We start from the raw sequence: 15,985 nt of genomic DNA on the forward strand, positions 1-15,985 counted from the left end.
CCTGTATTGCAGTTAGATTCTTTACTGTCTGAGCTACCGGGGGTGGGGAGAGGAAGTTAAACGCCTCCTCTCACAGAGTCCAGCCCTTGGTGCCAGGGTTTGGTTTCATAGGTTCCGGAAAATGCACAGGGCTCAAGAGATATAACCAGTGGCGACTGCGGGGTAAAGGCGTGTTGGGAGGGAGTCCTTCCGCGAGCGAGGTTAAACGTCCTCACTTCCGGGTACGTCCGGATGGGCGGGTGCGGCTCGGGTGTCGGCGGCCAAAACCCAGATTCCTTTGCCCCGACGTCGCGAACCTCCAGCGGCCGTCGAACGTCAGTTGAAAAAGAGCGGGCGGCCGTAAGCAACAGCCGCGAACTCTACGGCCAGCCCTAAACCCCGCCTTTCTCTCCGGGCTGCGTCTCCGTGGCGACGCGAAACGAACTGCGGCTGCGCGAGGGTGACGGAGCGCGGGCGAAAGGGAGGGGGTGTTTTGGTTCCAGCCGCTCGCCGTCCTTTCTAGACTTGGTCGTCTACAAGCTTCGGGTTCCTGTCTCCCCTTCCCTTTCCCTTCCCTTTCCCTGCCCCGGTCCTCCCTCCCTCCTTCCCTTCTGCCTGCCTGCCTTTTTTTTTTTTTTTTTTTTTTTCTATTGCCGCCCGGGGTCCGGGCCATTTTCCGGGCCGGGCGCACTAAGGTGCGCGGCCCCGGGGCCCAGTATATGACCCGCAGTCTCGCTCCCCCGCGATTCCCCCGCCCCATGTGGCTGCGGGGCCGCGGCGGCGCTGCCCACTATGGCCAGGAAAGCAGTTAGCAGGAAGCGGAAAGCACCCGCCTTGCCGGGAGCTGGGAGCGACGCTCAGGACCCACAGGTGAGGGCCGAGACGCCTGGCCCCGGGTGATAAGGCCGAGGCACCCGGAGAATAGGGTTCGCACATTGGGAACCGGAACGAGGTCCAAGGTCTTGGCGGGGGGCGGGGGGAGGGGTGATGTACGGAGGTGCGTAGAGCGGTGTTCTAGCCTATAGGATCAGGCCTGGGTCCTTAGGAGTTCTTTAGGCGCGCAGGGGTCAGAAACTAAAGGGAACTTGAAAATGAGGCATATTCCGGGGATATCTACAGGCGGGAATGTGGCTTGAGGAGAAAACAATCTGGGCTTCGGAGAAAGGGAAACCGAAGTCGAGGAGAATCGGGGACAAAACCTCGCCTAAGATATTGGGAGGGAGAGTGAAGTCCGTCTTTCGGTGGCCGGGGAACGGAGATGGTGGCATCTCTCAGGAATGAGCCTCCCTATGGGTACCCAAGCCCCCTAGATAAACAATTTCCAGATATCACCCTGTCCCGCTTTCTGAGTCTTGAGTCTCTTCAGACTCGTATTTCCCGTTCCTCCCACCCCGCTGGTGTTTGATTTTTCGAATTCTACAACTGCCTGGAGCGCGGACCTGGTGACAGGCAGACGGCCATTGCTAGGGCATCCCTGAAAGACCTGGGACCCTAGCTGGGCTTCTTGGGCCGCACCTACCATGCTCCGCGTAGAGTACAGGCTGAGAGGGAGAAGGGGGTCCATTAGAGATGCAGCCCAGGTCTGTATGGTAATCTCTGGTCCCTTCATTCCCTTCCCTATTAAGGATAGTTTTAAGGTTAAGGAATCCATCTGGAATGTGGGAGACCCTGGTTCGATTCCTGGGTCGGAAAGATTCCCCTGGAGAAGGGAAAGGCTACCCACTCCAGTATTCTTGGGCTTCCCTTGTGGTTCAGCTGGTAAAGAATCTGCCTTCAATGCGGGAGACCTGGGTTCGATCCCTGGGTTGGGAAGCTCCCCTGGAGAAGGGAAAGGCTACCCACTCCAGTATTCTGGCCTGGAGAATTCCATGGACTGTATATTCCATGGCATCGCAAAGAGTCCAACAGTACTGAGTTGAGTTTTACTTTCACTTTAAGGTACCTGAATCCTTCACTTTAAAAGGCCTTAAAAAACCTATTGTCCTCTTTTATGCTTTCATTACTTTGTCTTCCAAGTTCTTTTTTCCCATGGATATGACTCTGAGCAGCATCTTTTCTGTGGCCTTCAAGATTGACTTTCCTGTTGCATTGTAACTCTGTTCTATGTAAATCCTGCGAGATGAGTTCTGTAATATGCGAGGATCCCCAATTCTGACAAAAGTCGGCAAAGCTTTGATTTCTCCTTTTGCTCTCCACAGTTTGGCTGGGATCACTCACTTCACAAAAGGAAGCGACTCCCCCCAGTGAAGAGATCCTTAGTGTACTACCTGAAGAACCGAGAAGTCAGGCTACAGAATGAAACCAGCTACTCCCGAGTGTTGCATGGGTATGCAGCACAGCAACTTCCCAGTCTCCTGAAGGAGAGAGAGTTTCACCTTGGGACCCTTAATAAAGTGTTTGCATCTCAGTGGCTGAACCATAGGCAAGTGGTGTGTGGCACAAAATGCAACACGGTAAGTGTCTGGGTGGATATGAACTTTTTCCTGGCTCTGGATATATGGCTCCACATGCCATAGTATCTCTCACTGCTGGTTTTCCCCATCAGTTCTTTGGGGAGGAGGCTGCCTTATTCTCCGTTACATCCCCTCTTATCTGTCCATGACTTCTCTATTCCTTTTTCCACTTCCACATTTCTTTTCTGATAAATCTTAAGAGGAGTCTAGTTCTGCAGGCCTCTTGTATTATGGATATGCCACTGCTTCTAGATTTTTTTTTTCCTTCTTTTTATCTTGTTTTCAAGTCAGAGACCTCAGAGGAGAGGAAAGAATGATGGTCAGGGCATCATTCAGGATACAGGATAGTGAAAACCTTGGTGTTGTCTGCTAGCCTAAGGGCGTATATAGAAGTATTTAAACTCACACTTGGCTGAAGATAGTTTGGTTCAGTCGCTTAGTGGTGTCCGACTCTGCAACCCCATGAACCGCAGCACACCAGGCCTCCCTGTCCATCACCAACTGCTGGAGTCTACCCAAATCCGTGTCCATTGAGTCGGTGATGCCATCCAACCATCTCATCCTCTGTCGTCCCCTTCTCCTCCTGCCCTCAATCTTTCCCAGCTTCAGGGTCTTTTCAAATGAATCAGCTCTTCACAGCAGGTGGCCAAAGTATTGGAGTTTCAGCTTCAACATCAGTCCTTCCAATGAACACCCAGGACTGATCTGCTTTAGGATAGAGCAGTTGGATGTCCTTGCAGTCCAAGGGACTCTCAAGAGTTTTCTCCAACACCACAGTTGAAAAGCATCAATTCTTTGCGCGCAGCTTTCTTTATAGTCCAACTCTCCCATCCATAGATGACTACTGGAAAAACCATAGCCTTGACTAGACGGACCTTTGTGGACAAAGTAATGTCTCTGCTCTTTAATATGCTCTCTAGGTTGGTCATAACTTTCCTTCCGAGGAGTAAGCGTCTTTTAATTTCATGGCTGCAGTCACCATCTGCAGTGATTTTAGAGCCCAGGAAAATAAAGTCAGCCACTGTTTCCCCATCTATTTGCCATGAAGTGATGGGACTGGATGCCATGACCTTCATGGCATGGGACTTAACTGCCATGGACTGATGCCAGTTTTCTGAATGTTGAGCTTTAAGCCAACTTCTTCACTCTCCTTTTTCACTTTCATCAAGAGGCTCTTTAGTTCTTCACTTTCTGCCATAAGGGTGGTGTCATCTGCATATCTGAGGTTATTGATATTTGTCCCAGCAATCTTGATTCCAGCTTGTGCTTCCTCCAGCCCAGCGTTTCTCATGATGTACTCTGCATATAAGTTCAATAAGCAGGGTGACAATAGACAGCCTTGATGTACTCCTTTTCCTATTTGGAACCAGTCTGTTGTTCCATGTCCAGTTCTAACTGTTGCTTCCTGACCTGCATAGGAATAAGGCAAATACTTTATTTTAGGGGATAGAATCTAAAGATGTATTTTTTATTAGAAAGGGTAGGGAAGTGTGTGTGGTGGTATATTTCAGGAAATAAATGCTTGGTTTTTGCAAAGTAGCCTTCTGAAAAGGTTTCAGAAGCAAGAAAATTGAATATGACATGAGTAGGAGAGTATTTTTTACATAGCATGACTTAGATAATTATTAGTGAATGAAGGGAAAATTTTATCAGTAAATTTAGCCAGAACAATTAAAAGCTGGATAAAATAAGTCAATCCGTGATTGGATATTGTGGATATTGATTGGGATAGAAGAGTACAAATAGTATGATGTCAGGTAAATAAAGACCCTGGTTCGGATACCAATTTTCACACCAACATGTTCAGGCTTAGCTTTAAGAAGTTGGTTTATCTTGTTTACCTTGAAGGTGTCAGGGTGAGGGGGGCCTGGGTGGGCTGCAGCTTCCTCTTGCTTACAGCCCGGACAGTGGCCTGGACTAAAGCCAACATCCTCAGCGCCTTATGCTAGAGCTCAGCCACCTCAGCCTCTTTCCATAGACATGGTGAGCACATTCGCAGGTGGATTCTTATGCACTGTAGGACCAAGGTCTCCATAGACAAAGATTTACATATTAGTTTTAAGGAAGAGTACAATACCATGGTGGTTGAGGCCAAGCTTTCATTTCCTCTTCTGTTGAAGGCTGCTTATTATAAAGAAGTCTTTCAAAACCAAATAGTGGTGGCAACCTCCTGCAAAACTTCCTTTTCTCAGTCACTCAGGCTACCACTCTTGTTTTAAGCAAACTGTCGTCATTGTCACTTGACGCAGAGGAATTTAGAGGAATTCATTGCACACCCTACACAAACCATCGTAGTGTTTTGCCCAGCAAATGTTGCTAATTGTAAACTGAATCATTATAGTCTTCTGTTTCTTGATTTTATTGATGACCTTTTGAAGGTGAGAATAACATTCGGTAGTAATTTAACCTACTCTTGATACGTTCCTCTTTCTGTCTTCCTATTTCCTCATGACTTAAAGTGTATTTCCTTCCTAGGTCCTTATGACTCAAAATGGAAGCTTGTGTTCTTTTTGTAGTGTTTTTCTTTGCTTAGCTTTCAGAACCAAAATTGGGAATCAGAAACAGTGCTCTTCTCTGCATTTTGTAATATTTGGTAAATGGTTCCTTTATCTGTGCCTTTGTTTTCCAATCTGTAAAATGGGAATGGTAACATCCAGTGCTGAGAATGTAGCTGTATACATCTTCAGAAATATTTCAAGTTAGCAATATCTTATTCTTCAAAAGGAATAGTAGTGATAATGAATCCAAAGCCTTTTCCCATGCTCTTAGCACTCCCTGGGACTTCCCTCAGTTTAAAAGGAAAATTACTTAAATAGTTAGAACTCTCTTTGGCTAACAGTTGAACATTTTGGGGAGGGAGGAGTTCATGTCTGATTCTTAGTAGTAAAGTTTTGATGTATTGAAATTTTACTGTCAATGAAATGATTTAAATATAGGAAAAATATACCACAACTATTTATATTCTAAAATAATCTTTTAATATGTATCTGTGGGTTAGAAGCTCTTTTTCTCTTGGCTGCTGTTGGTATTTATGAGCTATGTGTACATAGGTCATTTGACACAGATCATTTCCAGACTAACTGACTTGGGGCTGTAGTACAGAAACATTTGCTGAGGCAGTGGGTCTTCCTCTGTGAAAAAATTAGCAGAAGTATTGTAAATTATTCTGTAGCTTGATTCCTACAGTGGAAATTTCCCTGTGCTATAGGCTTACACTCAAACTGGAGGCAGTCCTTCAACCTCTCTGAATTCTCTGGGCCTAGTAATTACAGGAATTAGTTGGCCAGCTTATGTTGTTGTGGTGGTTGTTTATTTTTTCCCACACTACACAGCTTGTGGGATCTTAGTTCCTTGACCAGGGATCAAACATGTGCCCCCTACATTGGCAGTTTGGAGTCCTAACCACTGGACCACCGGAGAATTCCCAAGTCAATGTCCTAATCATTAATGACATTGTTCATTCACTAAGTTATGTCTGACTCTGCGACCCCATGGACTGCAACACGCCAGGCTTCCCTGTCCTTCATCGTCTCCTGGAGTTTGCTCAAAGTCATGCCTGTTGACTTAGTAATGTCATCCAACCATCTCATCCTCTGTTGCACCTTCTCCTCCTGCCCTCAATCTTTCCCAGTATCAGGATCCTTTCCAATGAGTCAGCTCTTCACATCAGGTGGCCAAAGTCCTTCCAATGAATATTCAGGGTTGATTTCCTTTAGGATTGAAACATTAGTACATTCATATTTTTACTAAATTATTTAAAGAAGAGGAGGTAGTCTAACCTTAATGGGAATATGGGTTGGGGAACCAGGATGGATAGGTGTATTTTGCTGGTATAGTGTTACAGACTCAGGTTATGTGCAGAACCATACAGAAAAGCTAAATAAGAGTAGCTTGCCAGGCACAAAAAAACATTTGAAGAGAAAATATTTAGTTTTGTGCTTTTAATTAGTTGAAGTTTGAAAGGGGTAAAGATTGAAGTTGGTGGTTTAGGAGTCACCCTTTAGTGTATAAAGGATTATTAAAACTGTTCTGTTCTGTTACCATGGAGAGAGGGTAGCGAGGTCACTCTTGCATTTTATAAACCTTCCCTAAAATTGCAAAAATGTCATTTTACGTATATTTTCTGGGCATAATGTGGGGAGAGTGGTGTAGGAGAGCAGTCTGTAGATTTTATTACATTTTCTTTCTTTATTTGGCTGCACTGGGTCTTTGTTGCAGCACTTGGGATCTTTCGTTGTGGCATTTGGGATCTAGTTCTCTGACAGGGATCAAACCCAGGCCCCCTGCATTGGGAGCCCAGAGTCTTAGCTAATGGACTACCAGGGAAGTCCCTCACTACATTTTGAAGGGGTGTTAGGAGCCAGAAATGGGTAAGAACCATTGATATTGACAGAGAAGTTCAAACAGAGCCTTGAAGAACACCTGCATTTATGGGCCAGGAAGAACTGCTATAGGGGGAGCAGGGAGGTCAGGGGAAAACCCAGAGTATACCAAAAACAAATCAAGAAAGTGGATATTTTGAGAGGGGTCAATTTGGGAAGGATGGTGATAGGCAGAGTGATAAGGTATCCAGAGTTTGGGGTATTTAATTTTAGACATGAACTCTTATTTCCCATTTTTTGACTTTTGAAGACTACTCACCTATAGTAGATAAAATTGCTCCTTGCAGCTAGGGCGAGCTCCACCATAGGGAACTATGGAGCCTCAGTAGAGGATGTTAGAAAGGATTTACAAGGGTGACTTGGGGAAAGACTTAAGTATTAATAAACTGGATTTTCACAGGAAAATCTCTTTTGAAATTATTTTCACCAAGACCCCAAAGCCTAACTGATAGTACCAGGCCAACTCCTGGTTGCCAGAGCTGCTTTTATCTTTCTCACCATCTCCCAAGTCATGGTCAGAGATATACTGCTGACTTCACTGTTAGGCTTGGTGAATCATTATGATGCAGACAAGACAAACTTGGGCTGCAGTTTGCTGCCAGATAAGACAAAGAAGGACCTTGCAGAAGCCTAATTTGGGGGTGGAGTGGAATGCTAGTTACCAGAGTTAAGAAAACAGCTAAACTTTTATGTCTTTGAGTTGACATATTCAGATTCCTAAAATCATAAAAGCAGAATATGAAACTCAATTTGAGATACACGGAAACAAAGAAAAAATGTGGGAGTTTTGTTCTGACCGGATTTTTAAAATTCATTCCTCCTTGTCTCACTATTTTATTTTCCCAAAGGGATTACCTTTAAAAAATGCTTTAAAATGCTTGCAGAATTCCTTGGGTTCAGCCAGATGTACATCTCAGGTTAACAGCATTCTTATCTGTATGATCTGCCTGTATTTTGTAGTTAAGATATTAACCTGCTAACTAGGTTTTAGTTTTTTAAATGGCATATGGTTATTCTTTGTCTAGTAAAACATGTTCACAGTTATCCCAGAACTAGTCTTCATCTTATTTTAGAATATTTGACTCTTGTGAAAGGAAGAGTTTAGATGTGAAAGCCGTAGAATTGCTGTCTTGGCAAGTTCATTCTGCTGGCGCACATGTGCAGAAGTGTATCTAGATTGAAAATCATCAATCATCATGGAAATGCTTCCAAAAGTCTGAAGTTCTGTGTCAAGTTATTTGATGTTATAAGGCTTTAGGAAGAGGAGCAGTAGAAATAAGTTTATGCCTATTATATGTGATGGTGCTAGAGTTGGCAGCTCCTTTCTGACTAGGCTTCATCTTGAGAAGACCTTGCTTGGCTTAACACAGGTATGGGCTCCAGAAACCCCATTTAGTGTATTGCAGGCTTTGGTCATCCTCTGTATGTGAGAGAATTAATGGTCAGGAGTGGTAGGGGCTGACCCATGTACTGGAGAGGCAAGAATATACAATGGACAAAAGACAGTCCTCAATGAAAATTGATGCTGGGAAAACTGGGCAGCTACATGTAAAAGAATGAAATTAGAATGTTTTCTTATATACAGAAATAAACTCAAAATGGATTAAAGGCCTATGTTTAAGACTGGAAACTATAATAAAACACCTAGAAGAAAACATAGGCAGAAAACTGACATAAGGACTTCCCTGGTGGTCCAGTGGCTGAGACTACACTCTTAATGCAGGGGGCTGGGTTCAATCCCTTGTCAGGGAACTAGATCCCGCATGCCACAACTAAGAGTTTGCATGCTGTAACTAAAGATCCCGCATGCCACAGCAAAGATCGAAGATCCTGTGTTCCACAACTAAGACCCAGCACAGCCAAAAAATGAATACTAAAAAGAAGACTGACATAAATCACAGTAGTATTTTTTGAATATATCACCTAAGGGAAAAGAAAAAGAGCATAATAAGCAAATGGGATCTAAGTAAACTTTAAAGCTTTTGTACAGCAAAGGAAACCAGCCACAAAATGAGAAGACAACCTACTAAATGCAAGAAAATGTTTGCAAATGATAAAAACAATAAAGGGTTAATACCCAAAATGTGTAAACAGTTCATACAACTCAATATCAAAAGAACAAACAACCAATTAAACATTGGGCAGATAGACGTTTTTCCAAGAAGAAATACAGGGACTTCCCTGGTGGTCCAGTGGTTAAGAATCCACCTCACGGTGCAAGGGACACTGGTTTGATCCCTTGATCTGGGAAGATCCTACATGCCTCGGAGCAGCTAAGCCAGTGTGCCACAATTACTGAAGCCCATGCGCTTAGAGCCTGTGCTCTGCAGCAAGAGAAGCCACCACGATGAGAAGCCCAAGCACGGCAACAAAGAGTAGCCCCCATTCTCCACAAGAGAAAGCCAGCCAGGGGCAACAAAGGCCCACCACAGGCGAAAACTGAAAATAAATCTTTAAAAAACAAGATATACCAGATGGCCAGGAAACACGTGAAAACGTGCCCAGCGTTTTTAGTTACCAGAAATATGCAAATCAAAATCGTGAGATATCACTCACACCTGTCAGAATGGCTATTATCAAAAGACCACAAATAACAAGTGTTGGTGAGGATGTAGAAAAAAGGGAACCCTGTATGCTGTGCATAGGAATGTAAATTAGTACAGCTACTATGGAAAACAATATGGAGGTTCCATGCAAACTGAGGATAGATCTGCTGTGAGATCAGCAGTTCTGTCTATGACCAAAAAAAAGTAAAAGTGAAAACCCTAATTCAAAAAGAAACAAGCACCTGTGTTCATAGCAGCATTATTTACAGTTGCCAAGATATGGAAGCGACTTAAGTTTCTTAACAACTGATAAATAAAGAAGATGTGAGGGACTTCCCTGGTAGTCCAGGGGCTAAAGACACCACATGCCCAGTCCAGGGGGCCCGGGTTCAACCCCTGGTTGGGGAACTATATTCTACATGCCGCAACTAAGATCAAAGATCCTAAGTGCTGCAACTAAGACCCACCACAGCCAAATAAAAAGAAAAAGGATGTGAGATACAAGCACACACCCATACATATATACATGTGTGTGTATTCTCAGTCACTAAGTCATGTCCAACTCTTTGAGACCTCATGAACTGTAGCCTTCCAGACTCCTCTGTCCAGGGGATTTTCCAGGCAAGAATACTGGAGTGGGTTGCCATTTCCTCCAGGGAATCTTCCCAACCCAGGGATCAAACCCATGTCTCCTGCGTCTCCTGTTTTGGCAGGGGGATTCTTTACCACTGAGCCACCTGGGAAGCCCATATACACATACATACACACACACACACACACACACAATGATGGAATACTACTCAGTCATAAAAAATGAAAACGTGCCATTTGCAACAACATGGGTGGACCTGGAGGGTATTATGCTGAGTGTAATAAGTCAGAGACAGATACACTATGTGTTATCACTTACATGTGAAGTCTAAAAAATTAAAAATTAAAGTATGTACAGAACAGAAACAGATTCTCAGATATCAAGAATAAACTAGTAGTTACCAATGGGGAAAGGGAAGAGAGGGGAAGGGCAAGAAAGAAGTAGGGGATTAAAAAGTACAAACAAACAGAAGTACAAACTACTATGTGTAAAACAAACTACAACACAGGGTATTATAGCCAATATTTTATAATAACTTTAAATGGGAGTATAAGCCATAAAAATTTTGAATCACAGTGTTGTATACCTGAAACAAATATAAGTAAATTAGCTATGCTGCTGCTGCTGCTGCTAAGTCGCTTCCGACTTAGCAGTCGTGTCCGACTCTGTGCGACCCCATAGACAGCAGCATACCAGGCTCCGCTGTCCCTGGGATTCTCCAGGAAAGAACACTGGAGGGGGTTGCCATTGCCTTCTCCATGAAATACTTAAGTAAAAATTTTTAGAAAAAAGATTAGGGCCTGAACAGCAATCCTATGGAAGGATTCAAGAATTTTAGGGCAGCTTTTCGTAACCAGAATATTGATAAGTGTTTTGGTGGTTTCTTCCTTCTCTGGGACTTTACCTCCTATTGCTGGGTGTTTCACATTCTTGGCTTCTGCTCCATAGATGACAGCAGCCCTGGACCTTGGACCCTCAGTTATTGTGACAGTCAGGCCACATGCACCTGTGTACACAGGCAGACATGCATTTTTAGGCATTGTGCCCTCAGTTGACAACCACCTCCGAGCTTGAGGTATGCTCTTTATTTCATAAATAGTCTGTTGGAAGCTTGGGATGTTGGAAAATGAACATAGGGGGAACATGTTGACTCTTGCCCTCCAGGCTTTATTTTCTGATTTGATCCTTGATAGGCATTATAATCAGAGAAAACTGTCTTTACTTCTTGTCAAGCTGACATATGGGCATTTTTTTTCTGTTGGATTGTGAGTGGTGCCTGGATCTGGTTCAAGATGAGAATCAGAGGAATGAGTTTTTCCTGGTAATATCTAGGAGTGTTGGTCTCCAGCTTGACCTTAAGCAAGATTCTTCATGTGTTTCCTGGTCTAGGAGATAAATGGAAGAAACTAACCAAAAGTGGCAACTGGGTTCAACCCAGAATTATGGTTGGACTGCAGCTTCTGGTTTCTTAAACTGATTCCACTTGAATAGCCTTACAGGCCTTCAGATCCTCAGAGGCCACCAGTCCCTCTCATACGTTAAGCAGGGATGTTTTCATCAGGACAGTTTTTGAATGTGAGAATAAATAGGATAATGTTTCTCCATTTCATTGGCTAGAATATAGTAGGACAATTTTGTGGTTTGTGTCTACTTTTACTAAATTTATAAACATTTATTGATTTTCTCCCAAAAATAGCAGAATGCTACTTTGTGTGGGATTAGAGTGTATCTATAAACAATATCTGTAACAGTATCTATAAACAATATTTATAGAAACAAATCTGACAGAGCTGGAAGGGACTGTAAAGATAACAGTTCTAACCACTGACCTCCCCTTTTTCTTTTAGAGTTGGAGAAACAGACCTAAAGGGAGAAAAGTTACCTGCCTGAGATATTCCATATTGAGTTAGGTGTGGATCCCAGTTTTCCTTATTCCTTCTCAGAATTGTTTGTTATACCAGGTACTCGTCAGCCTTTCACTGCAGTACCCCCAGTGGCAGAGGACTGCCTGACCTCTGCTCAGTTTGGTTGAGATGTGATACATAGCTGTGGACAAAGGGAATGACAACATAGATGCCTCACTAGAAGTGTCAGCCAGGACTGCTCCAAGAAGGAAGTCATTCCTAGCTAGGATATTCAGAGGGGATTTCCTGGAGGGGGAAGAGGCTTCTGCAGTGGAAAGGAAGCAGGGATGTCCATTTTATAGCAGAGTCCGGAACACACAAGGAGTGTGGAGGGACTCTGCTGCTGCTGCTGCTGCTAAATCGCTTCAGTCATGTCCGACTCTGTGCAACCCCATAGACAGCAGCCCACCAGGCTCCCCTGTCCCTGTTTAGACTCATTTGGCTGATGCTGGGCAGAAACAAGAGAAAGTAGTTCAAGTCACTGGGGGTTTGATTGACGAGACTAACTGAATCTCCTTTGGATAACACTTTTTCCTAGACTCATGTCTAGTCTTTAATAATGAATAATCCTGTTAATCACCTTTTTTACCTGGAGAATTGAGTCACATGCTTCGCAGCATGGCCCTGGTGAATTTATGGCCTGTTCTGGCAGTCCTGGAGGCGTGGAAGACGGGAATGAAGGTTTGCTAACTTCCTGAGGAATGTTAATAAGACAGTCTGCTGCTGCTACTGCTGCTGCTGCTCACTTCAGTCGTGTCGGACCCTGTGTGACCCCATAGACAGCAAGTCTATGTTACTAAGTCACTTCATCTGGTTCCTGTTTTCCTTGGACTTGTCCTTCAGTCTTTCTTTGCAAGTCCATATTCTTCTAAATTGATGTGTATTTGATTTCTTTCTGATTTGTTTCCTAAGTATCACCCAGGAGCTATCTGTATCATAGTCACTTGAGGTATGTGTTTAAAATGCAGGTTTCCTGGTCCAGACTAATTCAGGATTTTTCCTTTATTGAAACCTAGAAATTGGAATTTTAAACAAACTTATAGGCAGTTTTTATATGAATCGCTGGGTTAGACTTGATGCTATATAGCAGTAATATATATATATTGTCATCTTTGTAAATCTAGACCATTTGTTTGAATCTTCTTGTATTTTCTAAACCACACTCAGGGCACAGATGGGACATCATGTTTAATGGATCTGAAAGAATTTTCTTGTAGGCATCTTGGTTAATATCTGTTTAGTAGGACTTGCCTGGTCCAGTGTTTGAGAATCCGTCTGCCAGTGCAGAAGACATGGGTTCTATCCCTGGTCTAGAAAGATCCCACATGCCACAGGGCAACTAAGCCCATGCACCAAAACTACTGAACCTGAGAGCCACAATAAAGAGAAGCCTCAGCAATGAGAAGTCCATGCACTGCAGTGAAGAGCAGCCACCACTTGCTGCAACTAGAGAAACCCTGCTTGCAGCAACAAAGACCCAACGCAGCCAAAAAAAAAATCTGTTCAGCAGCCAGTTAGATGTAATCACTTTGAGGAAGCCCTTGATAAATAATTATTTTCTTTATATGCCTGTTACTGGTCTCAACAGACAAAGCAAGAAATTCTTTTGTATTTTTATATTTTGACCTCACCATGAAGCTTGACCGGGGATTGAACCTGCATCCCACTGCATTGAAAGTGCAAAGTCTTAACTACTGTACCACCAAGGGAGGTCCCTACCTGTTGTTTTTTTAGGTCAAATCTTAACTTAGGTCATTAGTTTCCAATTTCTTAGTCTGTTTACTAGGAGAGTTAGAGTAAACTTTAGTCAGAAGTATGAATAAGGTTCAGTCATTCTGTATTTGGATTCAGAGATGCATGGGTTGAATCTAGGCTTCATTTCTTACTGTATTTATTTGGCTGCACCAGGTCTTAGCTGCAGCAGTCAGGATCTTTGATCTTCCTTCCGGGATTTTAGTTGCAGCATGTGGAATCTAGTTCTCTGACCATGGATCAGACTTGGGCGCCCTGAATTGAGAGCATGGATACTTAGCCACTGGACCACCAGGGAAGTCCTGGGCTCCACTTCTTATTAGCTTTGTACCCTTGAACAAATATCTTCTCCTAAACCTTTCTTTTACCTTTAAAATAAATGGAGCAAGTAAAATGACACCCCACTCCAGTACTCTTGCTTGGAAAATCCCATGGACGGAGGAGCCTGTTAGGCTGCAATCCATGGGGTTGCTAAGAGTCGGACACGACTGAGCGACTTCACTTTCATGCATTGGAGAAGGAAATGGCAACCCACTCCAGTGTTCTTGCCTGGAGAATCCCAGGGAGGGCGGAGCCTGGTGGGCTGCCCTCTATGGGGTCGCACAGAGTTGGACACGACTGAAGTGACTTAGCATAGCATAGCATAGTATCTGCCTACCAGAGTCATGAAGAAAATTAAATAAGAGGTTGGCTAGCAAAGTGCCTAGAATATGTGCTTAGTAAATTGTTGTGATTAATGGCGGTGGTGGAGGAGGAAGTGGTAGCAGTAGTTTGATGGTTCTAGTCTTTAGGTGTATTTCTGGCCAGATTCATGTACACCAAAGATAAGAAGTTGGTATTTTTCTACCCTGTGAATGACCTGTTTTTTGTATGTCTTATCCCAAATAGCTTAAGCATTTAAAAATTACTCATGTAGATATTATTTATATAAGATAAAATATAATTAGGAAATTATATTTAATTTCATCATGAAAAGGATTCAGATAAAAGATGTTTTCTGTATACAAATTAAAGTGTTACCTAGTTCTGATAAGAATGCAACGGAATAGATAATACATGTATAATGCCACTAAAACCCTTTTTTGAAAGTAATTTAACATTATGTTTCAAAGACCTGGGATATATTATTTGTTGAATGAAGAGCCTAAAATATTATGCCCTTTGACCTAATCATTTTTAACAGAATAATTATTGGAAGCTATTTTTATCAAAATGCTAATGATAGAATACTTAAGTAATTTATGGTAAATCAAATCTGTGTGATATTATGGAGACATTGCCATAATTGTAAAGACTATAATAACATACAGAGCTTTTGATACGTTAAATGTAATGAGGTACAGAATTCTCTCTCTACTGATTATAGCTATGCACCATTATACATGCATGTGGTTAAGGCCTGAATAGGCACTTGACAAATGAAAAACAAAACAGACTTGACAAGAGATATGAGTCTGAACATTTTTTAATTTTAATTTTTTAATTCTGCATTTTTTAATTTCTAGTATTGTAGGTAAAGTATTGTCAGTAAACTCTATAATTTAAAAAAAAAATTGTTACCTTCAGCTAGATGAATCTTGTATTTTCTTATCCTAAAGCAGTGGAGAAAGTGGCCTTGCCCAGTTTCATTCATTGCTTGTCTTGTTTGCTGACGAAGATGGAGCAGTTATGTAATATACCTCCTCTCTGGGAAAAGGGTGTAAAGAAGGAACTTGGAAATAAGGTGGTGTAGGATATATGGCAAAAGAGTTTCCCCTCTCAGTCACACAGGTGTTTTGAGCTCCAAATAACACCTGGAGAGGGGTCTTGCCTTTCAATGGGCAGTACATAACCATAATAGGCTTCAGCAATATGTGAACCGTGAACTTCCGTATGTTCAAGTTGGTTTTAGAAAAGGCAGTAGAACCAGAGACCAAATTGCCAACATCCGCTGGATCATGGAAAAAGCAAGAGAGTTCCAGAAAAGCATCTATTTCTGCTTTATTGACTATGCCAAAGCCTTTGACTGTGTGGATCACAATAAACTGTGGAAAATTCTGAAAGACATGGGAAAACCAGACCACCTGACCTGCCTCTTGAGAAATTTGTATGCAGGTCAGGAAGCAACAGTTAGAACTGGACATGGAACAACAGACTGGTTCCAAATAGGAAAAGGAGTACGTCAAGGCTGTATATTGTCACCCTGTTTATTTAACTTATATGCAGAGTACATCATGAGAAACACTGGACTGGAAGAAACACAAGCTGGAATCAAGATTGCCGGGAGAAATATCAATAACCTCAGATACGCAGATGACACCACCCTTATGGCAGAAAGTGAAGAGGAACTAAAAGCCTCTTGATGAAAGTGAAAGTGGAGAGTGAAAAAGTTGGCTTA

At 42.8% G+C, this 15,985-nt stretch overlaps 1 protein-coding gene across 1 annotated transcript in view; it reads left to right on the forward strand.

Annotated features, from left to right (window-relative positions):
• Positions 1–294: 294 nt before the first annotated feature.
• The window catches only part of DCAF12 (DDB1 and CUL4 associated factor 12), a 35,358-nt gene continuing 19,667 nt past the window's right edge, over positions 295–15,985 (forward strand). The window contains exons 1-2 of the mRNA XM_005903029.2: positions 295–849; positions 2,178–2,432. Coding sequence (XP_005903091.1) covers positions 772–849; positions 2,178–2,432 — 333 coding nt within the window. The 5' untranslated portion in view covers positions 295–771. The remainder of the gene's footprint in view (positions 850–2,177; positions 2,433–15,985) is intronic.

The sequence above is a fragment of the Bos mutus genome, chromosome 8 (assembly GCF_027580195.1).
Source record: "Bos mutus isolate GX-2022 chromosome 8, NWIPB_WYAK_1.1, whole genome shotgun sequence".
In the NCBI taxonomy this organism is placed as follows: Eukaryota; Metazoa; Chordata; class Mammalia; order Artiodactyla; family Bovidae; genus Bos; species Bos mutus.